This window comes from Argentina anserina, chromosome 3 (assembly GCF_933775445.1).
Source record: "Argentina anserina chromosome 3, drPotAnse1.1, whole genome shotgun sequence".
NCBI lineage: Eukaryota > Viridiplantae > Streptophyta > Magnoliopsida > Rosales > Rosaceae > Argentina > Argentina anserina.
Genome location: NC_065874.1, coordinates 19,066,642 through 19,087,345, shown reverse-complemented (window position 1 = coordinate 19,087,345; position 20,704 = coordinate 19,066,642). Strand labels below are relative to the sequence as shown.

Genomic DNA, 20,704 nt, shown 5'->3' with positions numbered 1-20,704 from the left:
AAATTTGGAATTTTACAAAAAATTTCCTCTAAAAATAAGTTCGTACTATATGCGCGCCTTACGTAGGCACCAATAGTGATTTTTTTTTTGGTCGAAACCCTAAACAGTGATTTCGGATGTGCTTCATTCTTTGTTAAAAAGATAGAATTCTCTAAATTACAACTCTTTCAGTCTTTCTAATGACCTTAATTAAGGATGAGTCGTTATGTGTACTTTCCGTAATCTAGTATATGAGTTTATAGTTTTTTGAAAATCATACAATTGAATTACCCTTTCACATAAGATGAAGAAAGATCAAAATTAATCAATAAGATGAAGAAGATCAAAATTAATCGAAGTGACAACTTTTCTGACCACCCAAATGTGTAAATTCTAATATAGTAAAAGAGTTCGATATAATTTTTGAAAAATAAAGTTAAGGAAGAGTGAAGTATTGGACACTTTTATTTAACATCATCTCCAACATTAGCATCTATCAAATTGCTATATTGAATTGAAAATTTGGGTAGCAATTGATATAACAATATTACTCCAGCAACAGTTGTTAAATCAATCGTAGTTTGACACATGGAGAGTGGATATTGAGCTATTTCTTTAGTAATGGATGAGTCAATTGACAAATTTATCAATTCGATCTAGCGAATATCAAATTTAGCAATTCTTTTGGAGATCCAATTTACCTGAAAATTTGGTAATATAATATTTCAAATATAGCAATACTAATGGAGATGGGTAAGACTTTGTTGGTATTAGGTTTTACAAGGAATCAAGGATTAAGGATATCTTGAAATAGCCCAAACTTAAAATTATATACTCTCTGGAGTATAATTGCATTACTTTAAGATCAAATTCAATCATAAAACCAGAATCCCTATACAGAACACTAAGAACTTAAGACATTAGATACAGTAATTTAGTAAACTTCATGAACTCCCATAACTTCTCTCAACTTGGAAAAAAAAACAAATTAGTAAAATTTTTACTCATCTATGTAAACACAAAAACTCTTCACCAACAGAACTCATGAAGCACATATCAGATTCAAAAGGACCTTTGCCATTTATAACACAGCTTTCATGTATACCATTACTTATATATATGTTTTATGATCACACAAACAAACAGATATCCACCTATACTTCATAATTAGCTTCTATCGATCAAACCCAAATTTATTAATTTACCATATTAGTAACACTACTGATCAGCAATCACTAAGTTCATCATCAATACCTGTGACATTCATCCTAGCCGACTCTTGCTTAGCCCACTTGACAATTTTCTCAGCTTCCCTACTGATCTTCTCTTCCTCCTTCATCGCCTTCTTCAGAATCTTGCTCTGCTCTTTCTTCGAAAAGCTTCCCAAACCCGATAAGAGCTCATCGTCATCGCTGAAATCGAGACCAATCCCACCTCCAATACCCCCATTTTCCTTACTCCTCCTCTGAGACGAAGCACTGTTCCTCTTCGGGGAACACCAGAAGCACCCGGCTTTCCTCGGCGGCGAAGGAGAGTCCTCCCTCAACGAATTGCAAGAGCCCAACGGAGAAGACAACCACCCTGACTTCGACTTCGACTTAGACCGCTGCTTCTTCCCTGAAACTCGCTTGGCCGGTGAGAACGTCGCACTTTCTGGAGATGAACTCGAAGAATTCGAGGCAGATGAAACGGACCCATGTTTCGGTTTTGGCTTCGAAGCCTTCGACGACGACACTACCTTTTTCGGTGAAAACTCCGGCGATTTCAGAGGCGGCGAGACATTCCCTGATAGTTGTGCTTCTGGAAGAGGAGCCTTTAGCTCATCTGGGCTTTGAGGCGGAAGGAAGCGGTGGTTGTGGCGGGGGCGGTGGTGGCCGGGAAGGACTTGAGTTTGGAGAAGCGGGACTCGAGGTGGGTGGGAAGGACGGAATCGTGGGTGAAGGAGGAGCAGTTAATGGCGGCGAGCTGCTCGAGGAGGACGTGGTCTTTGGCTTGGGAGAGGAGGTCTTCAACGGCGGAGTCTTCGTCGGAGTCGGAGAGGTGGTGGTGGTGGTGGGAGAAATCCATGATGAGGAGCAGCAACAGAGCTCGTGGAAGTGTGAAGGAGTCTAACGGCTACACTAAAGATTTCGGCGTTTCGTGTTGAAGTTTCAACTCGGGGGTCCCACGCTCCTTTCTGTTGCCCTCATCACCGACAAAGCATTATATATAGTCGCTATATATTCCACCTGCTCTAAATAAATTTTTATTATTTTCACCGCGTACATGTTAATTATATCATGATGTAATATAATTAACTGAGAAAACTACATGACATTGTCACGTGGTGTGGCAGGTACACAAAATAATTACTCATCCCCACTATAATTTTCTCACCCCCTTCTTCTTTGAACGGACATGGTGACCATTTTATTTTCTTCTTTCTCGTTTTATTTTGATTTGAGATATTTTCTCCTCCTTTTACTTACTAGGAATGTAATAACATATTTATTTCAGTGTTGCAAAATTCACACTGTGAAGGATGGTAATCTAAGCATCAATCTAGTTCTACTCCATATTAATCGAGATTTTTTGTTTATTTATCAGTAAAAGGTCATTATTTTCCACTCAGTTTCTTGCTTTCTTAATTGAAGTGGAGAATGCAACAATTTAGAGGTGGCAAACAGGCGAGGTCAGGCGGGTCCATTTTAAACGAGGTAAAACCGTGCTCGGGCCGGCCCATTTATTTATCGTGCCGGGCTCGGGACGGGTCATTTGCTTAAATATTAGGGCAAATTATAAAAAGATACAATCTATCAACTTATATTAGAAAAAAAAATCACTACTTATGAATTAATTATATAAAAGTGATCAGATTTAAGTGGAAATTAGAAAAAAAAAATCATTTTAAAATTATTTTCTGGACTGTTTTGCCGTTTCTCACTATTTTTTTCCTTCTTTTTTTAATTCCGGCCATAACTTTTCTGTCCGCCGATAGATTTTGACGAAATTTGTACTGTTAGAAAAATCTTGCTCCCCTCTTTCATTTAATATACTCCCACTCCGAATCGACTAATCGTACATGGTGCCACAACCATCACAAAGGGTTGCCACCATCGATGGCGGTGCTCCAAGCAATTCCGGCGAAACCGAAGCACAAGGTTCCCTAATTCTAGCTATTCTCTTCATTCTGAGCATATTTATACCAATCTCATTTGAATTTTAACAAAATTTCACATATTTCCATATTATCTCTCGGCAAGTCACACATACTGTCACAACCACTGTCACAGACACTATCACACTACCTCTTACACTAACTGTCACACATACTGTCACAACTGCTATCACACCCACTGTCACAGAACCTGTCACAATATCTATTTACACTAATTGTCACACCCACTGTCACAACCTCTGTCACACTACCTGTCATAACTACTATCACACTACCTATTACACTAACTGTCACACTTACTGTCACAACCACTATCACACACATTGCCCATGTCACAACCCTTGTCACACTACCTGTCACAACTCCTGTCACAACTTCTATCACACTACATGTCACAACCACTATCACACTACCTGTCACAACTCTTGTCAATACTCTTGTCACACTATCTGTCACAACCTCTATCACAACCTTTGTCACAACCTCTGGTACAACCAGTATCACACTACATGTCACAACACCTGTCACAACTCACAACCCTTGTCACAACTCCTATCACACTACCTGTCACAAACCCTATCACACTACCTGTCACAAACCTATCACACTATATACATGTCACAACCACTGTCCCACTACCTATCACAACCACTATCACACTACCTATTGCACTAACTGTCACACTTACTGTCACAACCACTGTCACACACATTGCCCTTGTCACAACCCATGTCACACTACATATCACAACTTATGTCACAACCCTTGTCACAACTTCTATCACACTACCTGTCACAACCAATGTCACACTACCTGTCACAATTCTTGTCAATACTCTTGTCACACTATCTGTCACAACCTCTATCACAACCTCTGTCACAACCTCTGGCACAACCAATATCACACTACATGTCACAACACCTGTCAAAATTTACAACCCCTATCACACTACCTATCACAGATCCTATCACACTATATACATGTCACAACCACTGTCCCACTACCTATCACAACCACTGTCACTGTCACTGTCACTGTCACACTTTCTGTCACACCACCTGTCACAACCGTTGTCACAATGTTTTATGTGACTAGGTTGTGAAAATATGAAGAAGAAGAAGAATGACTAGAATTAACGTACATTTGTTTACAATTATGTGATCTTGAACTTCTTGAATCAACTCATACGATCCAAATATCGATATTAATGTGATGTCACACCACAACCACACTACCAGTCACACTAACTTTTTGCTGTGACAGGTAGTGTGATAGGTAATATGACAAGTAGTGTGACATCAATTTTCTAAAAAACAAAATCATTTGGGCACCCATGTCAAAACCAGCCATCCGACCTCCTCTGTCGTTATGACCTCCTCTGCTGCCACCAGCTCACCATCTTCAAGAAAAAAGACTACCCAAATTGATTGCTCTGGCCACCCTTCACCATCATTTGCTCATATCTAGGCATTTCTCATGGGATCCAATCCATCTTCATCTTCTCTGATCACAAACTTTGTCGACAGCGGCAACGACGCCACCACTGCAACCAAATCCCATTGTGTTCTCATCTCTATCTACCCTAATCTGCGAATGACAACGCATTTCCTAGGCGCAAAATCGACAAGAAAATCCTTTAGGTCCTCCGACGCTGACGGCCTATTCTGAGATCACAAGGCTCCTCTGACGCCGACAACCTATTTGCCCACCACTTGCTCCTCCATGGAGCTGATCTCCGCCGTGAAGCCCTAACCTTCGTCGTCCTCCATGGTTGCAGGTCAGCTCTGCTGAGAGAGAAAGTGACGAAAGTGAATGGGTGGCAACTTTTGTAATTTTTATGAAAAACAAGGGCAACAATATAAGATTTTTAATTGAGTGACTAAATTCTAATTTGGAAAACTCACTTGACTATTTTTTAATTTCATAAGTGAAAATGGAGTTTTTTATAAGAACCCCTAAATATTAAGCCCGGCCCAGCCCACGGCCCATGTCGGGTTAGGCCCGTGCTGGGCTAAAAAGCGAGCCAACCCGGCCCATTAGCATTATATGACACAATAAAAAAAATACTATGTACTTTGAATATTTGTTTTATATAACTATTTAGAATAGTAAAATAAATAAAACTGCAACACATTTCATAATCTTATTTTTAGAACGTTACGTATCTCAAAACAATGACGTTCGATTCACTATTTTGATAATATTTGTGAAAAAAATTTAAAATAATGAAATTATCAATAAATTTTAATTTAAAAAGTATAATATTCGAGTTTAATAATGATAATTGTTTAAATATTGATATAAATAATATAAAATTATGTGTTTAACGGGCCGGCCCATGAATTTATCGTGCTCGGGTCGTGTTGGTCTAAAAATGGGCTCGGGCCGTGCCGGGCCCATGTGCCAAAATATCTCGGCCTGACCTGACTCATTACAATAACGGGTTCGGACCGGGTCGGGCCGAGCCGATTTTTAATGTGCCGAGTCCGGGCCGGGCTCGGGCTTTTGGGCCCATTTGCCACCTCTACAACAATTACCTTCTTCTAGGTTGGTTTTGTTAACCGGAAAAAGTGAATGTGGTCACTCATACTTTAGCTCAGTTAGCTATGCGGTCTGGAAGTACTTTAGATTAGTCTAATGATGCGATCAGACTGAAGGTCTAGACTTGATTTGGTTTGGTGAGTTTGAGTTTTTCGAAGGGAGGAGGCAGTTCTTGTGCTCTTGTTTAGAAATGATGGTGATGCTGTGACGTGGATAATGTCGAGATGACAAATTCAGCAGCACCGACAATCTTGAAAAAGACAGGTGAATATCGTTCCTTTTTTTGTAGTAATGATAATTTCATAGAAAGAAACATCAAAGGAGGAAAGCCAAACAACCGAGAAACAAAACTACCAAAGCAAGAAACAAAAAAAAAAACAAACTGAAAAAAGGAAAAAGAAGAAACACTACTAGATGAAGAAGCTATCCACTCAAGGGGGAGGAGCCGCTGCATCAAACAAGAGGATATTCAAAAGTGAGCTGGGAGGGTTTGAAACCCAATCAACCGGACACACTTTTTTCAGAGACATGGCAGCAACAAGATCAGCGGCTGCATTTGCTCTTCTGCTAGTCCAAAGCCAAGAAATTCACTCAAAAGAAGTCACTTTTAGCCTAATTGAAGAAACCAGGTTATCAGCTTACCATCCACTAGCGAAAGCAGGCGCGGATCTACGTTGATGGTTGGGTGGGCTCAAGCCCAACCGAGATTTATCAAATAAATTTGTTAGTATATGGATAATGTGTATTTAAAAATCTGACAGGCTTGGTAAGTATTGAAACTTGCATCTAAACCGCTAAGGTTCGACTTCGAGTCCGAGCAATTTCTTTTTTTTCTTAAATTTTTTTTTTCTTTATTTTCTAAAATTTTCTTCCTAATGATTGATTATATAATATATTTTTAAATACCTTCTAATGATTGGTTATCCAATATTTTTGAATGGGTTCTTATATTTGCATCTTAGTGCATGTATAATTTGAATGGTTTCTAATGTTTTTTTTCTTAGGTATATATTGAGTTCTAATCATTTTGATGAACATGAAAAATTTTCAAACCCACTCTATCGTGAAATCTTGGATCCGCCACTGAGCGAAAGTGGATTTAAAAAGGCCGAAATCAAACTCAAACAGTCTGACTCCATAGTAAAAGAATGGAGGGAGAGAAGTTTGGCAAGAGAGATTCCAAGATCAATGGCTTTAGCTTCAGCCGCAATTGCTGATGGAGCAACCGAAGAAGAAGACAAACCACCAATCATCACACCATTAGAATCTCTTGCCACAACTGCGAGACCACAACTTAAAGAATTCTTGTCTCAAGAAGCATCAGCATTTAACTTGAAATAACTAGCCTTAGGAGTAGACCAATGATGATTACTATCCACATTCAAACAGTTCTTAACATGACTAGGATTCTTGAGGAGCTGAGGGACCGACAAAAACTCCAGGGCTGCATTATAAGCCGACATAGCTACTTGAACAGGATCATGAACTTTGTGTTCGAAAATAAAAGCACATCTATTCTTCCAGATATGCCAAACCAGAAAAGACATATGGGTGAAGAAGACAAAATTAGTCTTGATTATCCCTTCGATCAGAACGCAAGGCCTGACACCAATGGAAAAAAGAAGTAAAAGCTTGAGTGTTGATTCTGTAAGAGAAATGATGAGCAACCTAGACCATTTGAGCCCACGGACACAGAAATGCGACATGTTCAAAAGATTCATCAAACATGTTGCAAATGAAACAGAGAGGAGTCTCAGCAATATGTCTCTTGAATCTTGTAGCATTGATCGGAAGGAGAGATCGCTTTCCACAAAAATAATTTAATTTTTGGGAGGGTTTTTATCATCCAAATGAACTTCCAGAAATCAGAGGGAATCGACCAAGAATGATGTTCTGAACATTATAATTAGAGTCACGCAACCCACATGCATACTCATAAACCACTCCTAACAGAATAACTACCAGAGTTAGACTCCTTCCAAATTAAGCAATCTGAAGCATTTTGAAGACCAAAGCTAGTGGCCTTAATCGCATTAAGGACAGTTGCAGGAATATATTGGTCAATCCTATAGAGGTTCCAAGAATCAGAAGCTCTATCAATGATATCACTTACAACACGAGCTTGAGAGTAGAGAGGAATATGCTCTCGCAAATTCATGGAAGAGCAACAGGAAATCCAATTGTCTCTCCAAATATCAACAGAGTGTTAGATTAATATTAACCTAGTAATGTTTGCCTTATTCTTATTCTTTTGCTTTATATTTTTGTATATTTATTTATTTCTTTTTACGTTTCCTACTCATGCTAGGAAAATGTGCAAATGATCGGAAACACGTCAAGAAGAGTGGATTTAGCGCACATTATGGACTCGGGTGAAAGTTTCAAGCCAAAAAGAGCAAATGTGGAGATTTCATAAGAAAATAAAAGTTAACGCCGGAAAATGCCGGTTAAACTCCGGCGATGAGAAGGTGGTTGCCGGAAATGGTGGTGGTTAAAGTTAATAAGTCAATGAAGCATATTGGTGAATTATGGATTGTAAATTTTAATTTACAATTTAAATTCAAAATAGAAGAAGACAAATGAAGGAGACAATTTCAAGAACATGATCCACAATTTGTGCTCCATGAATTGGGGATTTAAATTTAAAATAGAAGAAGACAAATGAAGGGGACCATTTCAAGAACAAGATCCACAATTTGTGCTTCTACATTTGTCCACCATATCTAACCATTCATCCCCTTACATCTCCACCATTCATTTGTGACCTTAAGGCCTTTAAATACCCTCATTCTTCACAAATTCGTGCATTCTCCTTCACCACACTAAAACTCCATCAAAACTTCATATTTTCCATAGTTTTAACATAGTTTTCTTAGGCCTAAGTCATAGATATCAAGTTGTGCAAAGAAAAGTGTAAAGTGTCTTGAGTTTTCACCAAAAACTAAAGATCCTTTACACCCTTGATCAATCACAAACTTGTTTCATAGATTTGGGTCACTTCACTCTCTTTATCCTCTACTCATACTCTTTCTCAACCCTTGTTCTTTGTTCCTAGATTGTGTGGATAAAGTATGGTGTTCATGGAGTTCTTCTTTTGTTAGAACCCATTAATACCATACTTAGAAGCATTTTCTTTCTTATTACATCTTTGTGGGTAGTAAACCTTTAGAGGTACGGTTTGGTATCATTTGTACCAAACCCTTGGTAATCTCTTCTCTCTTTACTCTACTTCTCTTTTGATGTATTTCATTTTCAAGGGTTGTTGTATTTAATGGGTTGTGAGTAGTTGGATTTGAGGCTAGGCTAGCCCTAGCCAAACTCATGTGCTAATGAATTCATTTTACTTTTAATTGATGTTGATGCATGTTGAATCTATGGGCTTCTACACTTAAAATGCTTACTAAATGTGTTACTAGTTTTGTCACCTAGAAACATGTTTAGGTAATTAATGAATCGGAACTTGAACTTGACAACTTCTTGAATCCGTGAGCATGGGTAGCCTTTAGGTGGTGGCTTAGTGTTTCTTACGGGAAATACTAAGTTGCTTGAATTTCTTACCATGAACTTAATGCTTGTTCCATGAGTGTAATTACTCTAAGGGGGTGTTATGCTTGTGGTACATAGCCCACTTGTATTATAAGGTAATATAATTGGGACTAAGGTTTTGTGATTTAATTTGGCTCCAAAAGACTTTGTTAAATTACATGATTAGTTAGTTTCTTGGTAGCTTCACCAAAGCACTAGGGGGAAGTTTGTCAAACATGTTATGCATTAATCTTGAGTTACATTTGTGCATGAGTAAGGCTAGGTGCAATGCCTAAGTCTCTACTCCTCTTTTGATTCTATCTCTACATTTACATTTCTTTGTTGTTTTAGTGCAAGAATTAGTTTACTTAGCTTAATTCTAAAATCAACCAAGTCGATTCACTACCACTTGTTAATACCATCTCCATGATTCTTAGCTTCCAAAGGGCTAAGGTTGTGAACTTGTAAAAAGTTAGAATGCATGTTTTTCTAGTTTTTCTTGCGAAAATCTAGTTAGAGTTGAGTTTCCCCCAATCCCTTGGGTACGATACTCTACACTTTCCCTTACTAAAACTTGACCTCCTATACTTGGGAGTATGTAGTTTCACCCATAAATACACATAATCATACTTAAGTGATTCAACCAACACAGAGGCACCATTACCAATTTTCCAACAAGTTCCAGAGGATAACAAAGATTTTCCATGTAACAAACTCGACCAAACCTAAGAAGGAGATGCACCCTTCGAAGCTTCAAGGAAAGAACAATTCGGAAAGTATCTGCTTTTTAAAAAATTTACCCAAAGAGCATTCAGATTTTGTAAGATACACCAACCTTGCTTAGCTAGGAGTGCAGTATTGAAATCAGCCATACACCTAAAACCAATGCCTCCCTCCTCCTTAGACAAACCGAGAGCCTCCCAACTTTTCCAATGCATACCATAGTTTCCCTTGTATATATTCAGATCTAGATCAGGAAGGTTGCCTTTATATATATATTGATATATCATGTTACGAATGGTAGAGTTACGAATTGAAAACAAGTTTTGTAGAGCTACATAGTTCCCCGACATTTGAGGTGCCCTAGGTGAAAGGAGAAGAAATGTTTTGGTAAGAGTTGGGGTTTGGAACACAGTTTTATGTTTAGGAACATCATTACATAAACCTTTTGACATGGCTGTGAGTTATTTTTATGTAAATTGGCAAAATTTCAAGAATGGTACATGAACTATTGTCCACTAATAATTAAGGGTACTCAACTTTCGTTTCTACAACATTAGTACATGAACTATCGAATTCGAACCATTTTTGGTACATTTCCATTAGCTCACCGTTAACTTACCATCACATGACATATCTACAAAGAATAGTTTCGTCTATTCCCATTTTCCCATCATTTTGTTATGCTAAACCCTTATTCCTTACTGATATTGCTTCCAGCTTGTCTGGGTTAGCCACTTAGCCCCGTCCAGAGGCATAACTTCTTCCCCATATACTGCATATTCACAAGGATCTTTCCTCCATGGTAAATCCTAATTGTGGTATTTATCTATTAAGTCTTCAACACCATTCACCTCCCACCCAAACCAGAAACTCTAAATATAATAAATTTGACTATTGAACCTATGTCTCCATTATTGAATATGGTGAGTGCGTCATCAACTACCATTGATCTCCTTCTTCTATTCACTCTGTATTTATTCAATTATTCCCTCATCTACTTGTTATCAAAGCCTCTTTTTTTTCTTGGCTTGATTTTGTCATGAGATATATATATATATATATGACTTTTTTGCATGTCAGTGCATCAAATAAGGTTAAGATTAAGATTATGTAAATACCACTCTACTCTTCATATTTTTAGTAATGGCATGGCTGTCACAATGAGCTAACATAGATGTAAGAAAAGTTGTTCGAATTCAATAGTTCATGTACTAACGTTATAGATATAAAAATTGAATACTCTTAATTATTAGTGGAGGATAGTTCATGTACCATTTTTGTAATTTTGCCATGTAAATTTTACGATCTTTCATGAATTGACTTTAAAGCCACTGTGATTAAAAGAGAAATTACGAGACCCGCCGAGCGAAAAAGAAAAGGATGAAAAGAGAAGAAAAGGGAGCTCCACATAGTTTGTATCCATGGCCACACTCTTCTGCTCCTCTCTTCATCCTCTTTCTTCTTCTTCTTCTTCCTCCTCTTCTTATTCAACATTTCTCACTCTCCCCCATCAACAACAACAACAACAACAACAGCCCCAAACAGCAACAAGACCTGAGAACCCATTACTGCTGTTACGCTGCTCTGCCTCTGTTAAACCCCTTGAAGTCATTTTAGAACCAACAAGACTCTTTGTCCAACCCATTCTCCTGTTAACTACTGGCTTAAACTCCCCCGTGGATACCCAAACCTTTCTTGCCACTATAAGTGTCTTGGCCGCCATTGCTCTCTCTCTGCTTCTCGGTCTTAAGGTAACAACAACAACAACAACAACAACAACAACAACCACCCACTCTGCTCGTATCTCCTTTATGTTTCGGAAACATTCGCTTATTTGTGGGTTAAGGTTGATGAATTGGTAATGGGTTTTGCAGGGTGACCCTGTTCCTTGCGAGAGGTGTGCTGGCAATGGTAATATTTTTCTCTACTTTTACCCTTTTTTAGTTTCTTTCTTTTGGAAAGTAATGGAATGAAGGATCACTTTGAACTAGTACTTTGCAAACCCAGTAGCACTAGAATAAGACTCTTGTGTTTAGAACCAATAACGTACATTTTACGGATTAGCCCAGAATTGAGTTAATATTTGATAAGAAGTGGGTGCTTAAAGTACGATTGTTTTCGGAAGTAGACCATCTTAGATAGATAGTTCAATAAAAGGACTCTATCCAACCATTCTGGACAGAAGAGCTCAAGTGAATTTAGTATCAGTGAGCTCTCATGAAACCATCAAGATCAGAATCCTTGTGCATATGTACTCATCACTTCTTGTACTATGTAAATGTCTTCCATAATGTAAGCTGTATCGTCAAAGAGCTGTAACAAAAAACTATTCCATAAGCGAAAGAGGAATCTGACAGTAACTGTTAGCTTGAAGCTGTAAAAATAAAGATAGAAAATAACAAGGTGCCCACCATACTTTGGTGGGATCTCTTTGTGTAAGCTTTGTTTAAGCTCTGTTTTATCACTTGTATGTCTGCTAACCATGTAACAATTTTGTGGAATGCAAGATTTACTATCTTGAACAATGATTTGGCTTAGCTTTGTGGTTTCAAGAAATAGTGAAGCTGTAGGTATCTGAAGAATTTTTGTTTTTTCCTAGTCAGGTACTGAAGCTCAGCTAAAAAAGCATTTCATAAGTAATTGACCTATGAAACCTTTGTGATACAATTTGTACAAAGTTAGTAGTCATTGTTGGACCTGAAATAAAACACAGGAGAAGTCTCTGACAACTGCCAGAAGGCAGTCCCTATGGGCTTAGTTTGTTTTGAAAAAATTCTGTAAAATAAATATGTCCACAGTGCCTTAATAAAACATAATATGAACCAGCTATCTGAGTTTTCTGATGGCAGATTTGTACTTATAAAGACAAGAAAGAATACCTGTTTATTTCACCCAAATGCATGGTAACTAAAATGAGGAAAAACTAATCAGATCATATATGTGGTAACAGTATATGATGCTGAACTGAATGGAAGATGATGTGGTGACCTAATGATTTATGGCATAGCATATTTCTAATTGTTTAACGAAACCTTATTCAGACCTTGCTTTCTTCAGTAAATGATTTTAAAGCCCTGACGGTTGTGTAGGATTACACAGAAAAATGGTGCAACCGTGCAACATACTTTTGGTGCTGCTATGTAAAACATATCTGCAGTCATCTAGCATTTTTTAACATTTAATAATTCTTTTTAGCTGCTCAATTTCTCATTAACAGGTGCCCAATTAGTTTCTCTAATGTAACATGTTTATTTCTATATTGGCAGGTGGTACAAAATGTGTCTTCTGTAACAATGGTAAAATGAAGTTAGAAACAGGCTTGGTTGATTGCAAAGTGTGCAAGGGTGCAGGTAATAATTTCTGATAGATATTTCCTTTGTTATTACTCTTGGACATGATCATTTCAGGACAGTCAATCTAGCATTTTGGTGAATAGTAATTTATCATTGCTCTAAATTTTAATGACTGATGCCCTGATGGACATTAGTTGTGCATCACCAACTATTGCCTTCAAAAGCACTCATTACACTGTAATGATCAAGTATTGCCATTAGTTGAGACTTGAGATTGAACCTTATTCAAAGAAGTAAATCGTTGAGGTAGATGTGCTACATACCTGGCGATTACTACCACCTTTGATACACATTACAATCCTTTTAGTATTGTAGTCTAAATTTAATTGATGGTAGGGAGATTTACGTACCAGGTTGTGTATTTTTTCAAGGTTTGCTATCTCTCTCTGTTTTTTTTTTGGTTCAGTCTCACTGCTTCTCTCAGATGAATTCTATCTTTGTAGGATTGGTACTTTGCAAGAAATGTGCAGGTTCTGGATATTCTCGACGGTTGTGAACTGGGGTTTTCAGATTATTGCTCCCTCTCTTTGTAATCGATCTAAATGAATTTTCCTCGACTTTAGTTGCAAAAAGGACAGAAATTGTACATTTTAATGTTACACTATATTGCATTGATTGCATTACAGTCCTACACCGTTGAAAAAGTTAACTGAAAATAAAGAAAAGAGTTGTGTTTGAAGTTTGAACTTGAATGGGATTTAGAGAAATTCAAGGAAATCAAACATCGATGGCAATAAACCGTAAACAGAGAAAAAGGAAGAAACAGTCTAAACAGCCTCAGTACTTACAAGGACCTCGTCTATATCAACTCGAGAAAACATGTCAATGCTTATGTTATTAAGGCCGCCGTTTTCCACTCTAATGAAGCATGTCAGTGATCAAGTTTTTACCATTATCCACCACAACACATAAACTACTTGTGTACATTCAGATGGTTACACATACTTACATTGACATTATATTAGGATACGGGATAATACATTAACATAGAGTATAAGGCTGTATCATATGTTTGAGAGTTAAGGGTATCGCCCGTCTCAAAATTGACGCACCAAATCTTCAATCTCTTAGAATTCAAGGAAAGTTTGAAGATGTTGAACTCATGAATACCTTGATCTTGTTCATGTTTCAATTGAACGAAAATGGCCTTATGGTAGGTGGGACAGATTGCTCAGAAGCGCAACTAAATCCCCAAGAAATTGAGGAGGCAACCTCCTGGGAATTCCTTAAACTGCAACGTGTGAAAGTAACCGGTTTATGTGGTGCAAGAGTTGAACTAGAATTCATCAGGAATCTGCTTTTAAGCTCCCCTGGTCTTCAAGAATTCCATATCTCGTTTCAAGAGAATAAGAATAATAACAGAATTCGAAAGAGCATGTGGAGACTAGGTGATGCTACTATGGGAAACGGAAATCCCGAGTTCACCCAACTGCGACGTATGAACATTAGTGGCTTTTCTTGTGCCGAAACAGAAATAGGTTTCATCAAATATTTACTTACAAGTTCACCCATGCTTCACCAGATAACTCTTCAACCTGCTTCTGCCGATGTTGCTTGGGAAGTAACTAAGCTTTTGATAGAGTTCAAGAGCAGCAACTCGGTACAGGCAGATTTCAAGTTATTGGATCCATCATATCCTTCTGATGACTACCACCCCCAAGCTGGTAGGCTTTATTCTGGCTTCTCCCCATCTGACGACTCTGACTATTTTTCTGATTATTGATCGATTAATTGTATAACCATGCAAGTCATATCACGACAATAATAGATCATATACTGCTTCAAATCGCAAACATGTATTTTCAAAAATAGAATAAAAATATATTAAGGAGGGTGGCAAAGAAACTGAAAAATGTGGTTTTCATGAGATCTTCATTCGATAATATATATTTAGGGTAGTCACGCCTTATTGTATTTTTTTTTGTGAAAACGAAAGTTCTATTAACCAGCAAGAAGACACGTACATCATAAGTTAACCTGAATCTAGATAAAAAAAAAAGTGGTAATAGAGCCACCTGGAACAGTAACATCATATAACATGTAACATTAATTATAGATTACCCACAGATAAACCTAAACTACCAATGATGAACCGAGTAGTCTATTAAACCCCCATAGAAGATACTACCTCATCTAGGACCTCAATTTGTATGCAACAAATATTATCCAGAGTAAAATAAACAAGATTCACCCCCGCATAACTTAGGTGAGGAACACTGAGATCAAAACGACCCCCATATCCTTGTTAGGGCTGAACACATCCAGTTTGGAATTCGGCCAAGACCTAATTCCAAAACAGAAGTAAATAAAATGGGTGATAAAACCCGTAAAATCCCAATAAGGGGTAGGTAGGGTTAAAGTCTACAACAACAAGCTTAGCATGTTAAGAACCACGAAGCCCAAAAATAGAAGCCTAAGTCAAGACCTTGTAGAATTGGTCCACCAAATGATCCAAAAAACTCACACGGCTTTACTGCAATAGCGCCATCGCCATTCCACCCCGCTGTCGAGCTACACCACCATGCCCACCCCTAAGCCACCCACTGCACTCCACATCGCCATGAACTTCTCTTGCCTATCTAAGACAACGAAAGCACTACATCATTACACCGTTGCGCCGCCATGCTACCACTCACTCAATCCATCAATGTACCGTTGTCAAGCCTCAAAACCTGTGCAACCCAGCAAACACCCTGTAAGCATTGAAACCTGAGGCACCCTCCACCAAAACCTCAAGCAAAACACCTCTATCAATGGAATTTCGGGTTGTAAGAACAATTATCCCGTCCAACAACGGCCCAATGAATGTCAGGGAGGTTAAAACCTCGACCCGACAATAGGGTGCCACCAGACAGGGGATGAGATTTACTTAGAAGGGCGGCTATAGAGCAGGGTTTGAGAGAAAAACCCTAGTGCGGCTACCGCCTTATTGTATTCTTTGCTCACCTTACAAATTAAACTAGGGAGCTTCTATTCCTACCTCCTTTATAAAATGGTATTTTGACCTCTCTTTTTTTCCAAGATAATTTTGACTTAGTCAATCAATATAAACCAAAAAACATGTAAGAATAAAAATACAAAAAGGGAAATAATTGTTAACTTATCAATTCTAAAATACAAACGTAGATTATTTTATATATTTATTGCTAGAAAATTCCAAAATGGGATATTAAATTACATAGAATGATTTAATTGATTACTTCTTCTTTGATAAACATCATTAGTTAAAATTTTAATGTACATGATTAACATTAATGTAAATATAAACGATTTAATGTATCAACTATCTAGAATTTCTCACAAATTTCGATTTGAGCCATAGAATAAAAATCGTTTATTAGAGGTTAGAATATTTCATTTCTTTTTAGCAGGTTGTACCAAAAGTTTGTGATTTAAAATGGAAAAATGAAGCTCCAAACAAGCTTGGTTTTTTTAATAATGAAAAAAAAACCAAGCCTGTTTAGAGTGTGCGCAAGGGTACAATGCGGGTAATAAATTAATAGTTTCTGATATTCTATATTCTCTAATTTCTTTAAATCCTTTCTGGTCACCATTGGCTATGATCATTTGATTCATTTCCATCTAACATGTATATTGTACGTGGTTGATAGTAACTTATTATCTTCAATTTAAATTAATGTTTAGTGACTGGACCATTAGTTTGGATCACCAACTGTTGCCCTCAAATGCAGTATAAGACGCTGTCTAAGGATTCTTCTCCCTGTGATAACTTCACTATAAGAAAAGTTAATTTTGGTAGTAGCAAGACTGAAGTTAATCAAGTTATCACTAGGTTGTGAATTTCTTCAACGCTTTTTTACTTTTCTCTGCACATATCATTCAATCTCTCCGCTTCTCTCAGATCAAATCAATCTTTGTAGGATTGGTAGTTTGCAAGAAATGTGCAGGTTCTCCATGTAATCGATCCCTCTCTTCAGTGGCGGAGCCAGAAAATCAAACTTACTGGTGCACAAATTATTATGATATTAAAATATAAAGAAATTTGTATATGTAATCTTAATTAATTAGAAAATTTTGTAAATTTAATCATTAAAGACGACATCTCTCTTAATTGTATAATTCTAGCAAACATATTGTGTCATTTTTATGTAAAACTATGCTTTGGTGTGCTGTTTCAAAGGAAAAACTACAAAAAAAAAAAAAAAAAAGACTGCTGTTTGTAAGACTCGAACTCCCTTGGAAAAAGTGTTGAAGCAGCTTGCCACTACACCAGGAAGGCTACCCTGGATTATTAGAAATCATAAGAGGTTTAATTGTTACTGGCTCACTCGATCTCAATGAAATTGCCTCAGTTTAGTTGCGAAGGACAGAAATTGTGCATTGATGTTACACGTTGTTGTACTATGTTACATTACAGTCCTGCAGTATTGAAAATGTTAATTGATATCAGAGGAGTGTTTGAACTTTGAACATGAACTATAAAAGGATTTAGAAAAATTTAAAGAAATATTTCTTGGTATTACATTTATTTAATTTGGCGACAATGGAGCGATAAACCCTAAGTCTAAACAGCCTCAGTATTAAACACTTAACAAAGGAAGGCAACGCATCCAATGTGCAGGTTCCTAATTAATCAATGCATGCTTATGTTATCAACTTATCAAGCATATCGGCCTGTCTTATATCAAATTTTGCCATATCCATGACAGAAACTAACTGTTATACATTATCCTTTGTTTTTTTTAAGACCCTTATTGATGTTTATTTAAGTTTCGTTGAATGGATTCAGGATTCCTAGCTTCTTCAGCAGACAAGGATCAAATTTCCTTTCCTGTCTAGGAAATGATTTTATAGTTAGAAGAAGGATTTCCTTCTGAAGGCCTATATACCCTATGAGTCATCAAACCCTTTTTCCAAGTAATAGTACTCAAATATAATAGCATGATTGTTATTCATACAACTTTAGATCATACATTTTTAAGAGACATATCTAATATAAACACTGAACACAAAAGTCAATTACTATAACTACATAAACACAATATGTCCATAAGTCAAGTTGTTGAGCTAACACTCCTCCTCAGGTTGACACATACACATTAATCATGCCCAACTTATCAAGCGAATCATAGAATGCATTTTTCGAAACACCTTTAGTTAATATATCTGCCAGCTGATTTTTTGTAGAAACAAAAGAAAAACTGATAGTATTTGCATTAAACTTTTCTTTTATGAAGTGACGATCAACCTCGACATGTTTAGAGCGATCATGTTGTACCGGATTATGTGAAATATCAATTATTGTCTGGTTGTCACAATACAATTTCATGATATTTTTGGTTTGACACTTAAATCACATAATAGGTTTCTCAGCCATAGTAGGTCACACAAACCATGAGACATACCTCTATACTTAACTTCCGCACTAGACCGTGCCACCACCTTTTGTTTCTTGCTTTTCCATGTAACCAGATTACCTCCCACAAAGGTAAAGTAACCTGATGTCAACCTCTTGTCTGTAATATTTCCAACCCAGTTTGCATTTGTAAAACCACTAACCTAAAAAATGTTGTTGTGTTTAGAGAACATTACTCATCTCCCTGGAGTTGACTTCAAGTACCTCAAAATTCTCACAACAACATCCATGTGACTCTCGCTTGGATTATGCATGAACTGGCTCACTACACTCACTGTATAAGCAATATATGGTCTAGTTTGAGTCAAATATATCAAGCACCCAACTAACCTCTGATAGCGAGCTCGATCAGTCGGTGTCTAGTCTGGATACTCTGCTAGACGATGGTTTTGCTTGATAAGGGTGTCGATAGGTGTGCAAAACATACATGTCTCTGTCAACAAATCAAGTATGTACTTCCTCTGGCACAAGTAGATCCCGTCTCTCCCACTGCTACTTCAATCCCTAAGAAATACTTGAGATCACCCAAGTCCTTCATCTCAAACACAGAAGACAACTGTTCCAGCAGCCGATCCATCTCTACAGTATGATTCCCAGTAATCACCATATCATCAACATATATAATCAAAGCTACTACATTCCCTTGCGATGCTTAATAAACATGGTATGATCTGAATTACTCTGTTTGTAACCAATCTTCCGCATAAACTGTGAGAACCTCCCAAATCAGGCACGAGGTGACTATCTGAGACCATATAGAGACTTTCTTAATTTGCACACAAAATCACAAGAAGTAGTTACGTACCTTGGAGGGAGACTCATATACACCTCTTCAGCTAACTCTCCATGAAGAAATGCATTCTTGACATCAAACAGTCGGAATGACCAATTCAAACTAGCAGCAAATGAAAGGAGCACTCAGATAGTGTTCATCTTTGTAACATGAGCAAAAGTCTCATCATAATCAATACCATATGTCTGAGTAAACCCCTTCGCAACAAGGCGTGCTTTATACCTGCTAATTGATCTATCCGAATTATGCTTCACAGTGAACACCCAACGACACCCTACAACTTTCTTGGCATGTGGTGGAGACACAAGTTCCCAAGTATCATTTTTCTGCAATGCCTCTTGCTTTTCTCTATTTTGGATCCCCCAATGCATCATGTAGTTTATTAGGTACCGATACAACATATATTTGATTCATAAATGATTCATATGACTTTGATAAGCTCATAGTGGACATATAATTGGCTACTGAATATTTTGATTTGGCATGTAAACTAGGTTCATATTTTTTGGGAGTTGACCTCTAGTAGACCTATTTGATAACACATATTGCCCACTATCAGACTCACTACTAGTACCAGTGGATGGACATACCTCAAATGAGTGACCTTCTGCACCAGTAAGTCGTTGGTCAGGGGTATGAGTGATGGCGGGAGGGGCAGTTGTTCTCTCAACTATTGGTTCTTCTTCTGGAACCTGGCTGTCTAATGCTTCTACCTCTGGTGGAGCTTCTGCCACTGTTGGTAGTTGATTATCTGAAGTTTCCACCTCAGAATGAGCTTTTGATGTTGGAGTAAATGTATCTCTAACAATGACTCTTTTTGATTCCCCCCCTCGCCATGATACAACTCTTCGAAAAATATTCTCCCCATGAATGATTGGATCAGAAAAAGTAAAATAACTCATGTCCTCAAAGAAAGTAACATCCATAGTGACATAGTAACATCATTTCTATGTCACTATGGATAGTACTCCACAAACAAATTGTAGCGGAAAAAGAAGAGACAAAGTCCTTCGGATCTTTGCTCTGATACCAACTCAAATAGAATAGAATAGAATAATTGTTATTCATACAAGTTCAGATCATACATTTATAGGAGACCTATCTAATATGAGCACTGAACACAAAAGTCAATTACTACAACTACGTAAATACAATATGTCCATAAGTCAATAAGTTGTTGAGCTAACAATAGTGATCGGTCTTTTGGCTATCTGGGTCCGATCCTTTGGTACATAAATATCTATCTTGTCCCGACG

General features: G+C 37.4%; 2 protein-coding genes and 1 pseudogene across 2 annotated transcripts; 2 read left to right on the top strand and 1 right to left on the bottom strand.

Moving 5' to 3' along the window:
* Positions 1-1,128: 1,128 nt before the first annotated feature.
* LOC126787225 (uncharacterized) lies at positions 1,129-4,741 on the bottom strand (annotated as a pseudogene).
* A 6,587-nt stretch (positions 4,742-11,328) lies between these two features.
* LOC126788961 (uncharacterized) lies at positions 11,329-13,906 on the top strand. Its single transcript, XM_050514995.1, has 4 exons — positions 11,329-11,676; positions 11,800-11,836; positions 13,192-13,275; positions 13,722-13,906. The coding sequence occupies exons 1-4, from the start codon at positions 11,347-11,349 to the stop codon at positions 13,772-13,774; spliced, it is 504 nt and encodes a 167-aa protein (XP_050370952.1). The 5' UTR covers positions 11,329-11,346; the 3' UTR covers positions 13,775-13,906.
* Positions 13,907-14,005: 99 nt separating this feature from the next.
* Positions 14,006-15,001, top strand: LOC126787224 (uncharacterized). The gene is made up of 2 exons (XM_050513144.1): positions 14,006-14,058; positions 14,296-15,001. Exons 1-2 carry the CDS (start codon positions 14,006-14,008, stop codon positions 14,999-15,001), a joined length of 759 nt encoding a protein of 252 aa, XP_050369101.1.
* Positions 15,002-20,704: the final 5,703 nt, after the last annotated feature.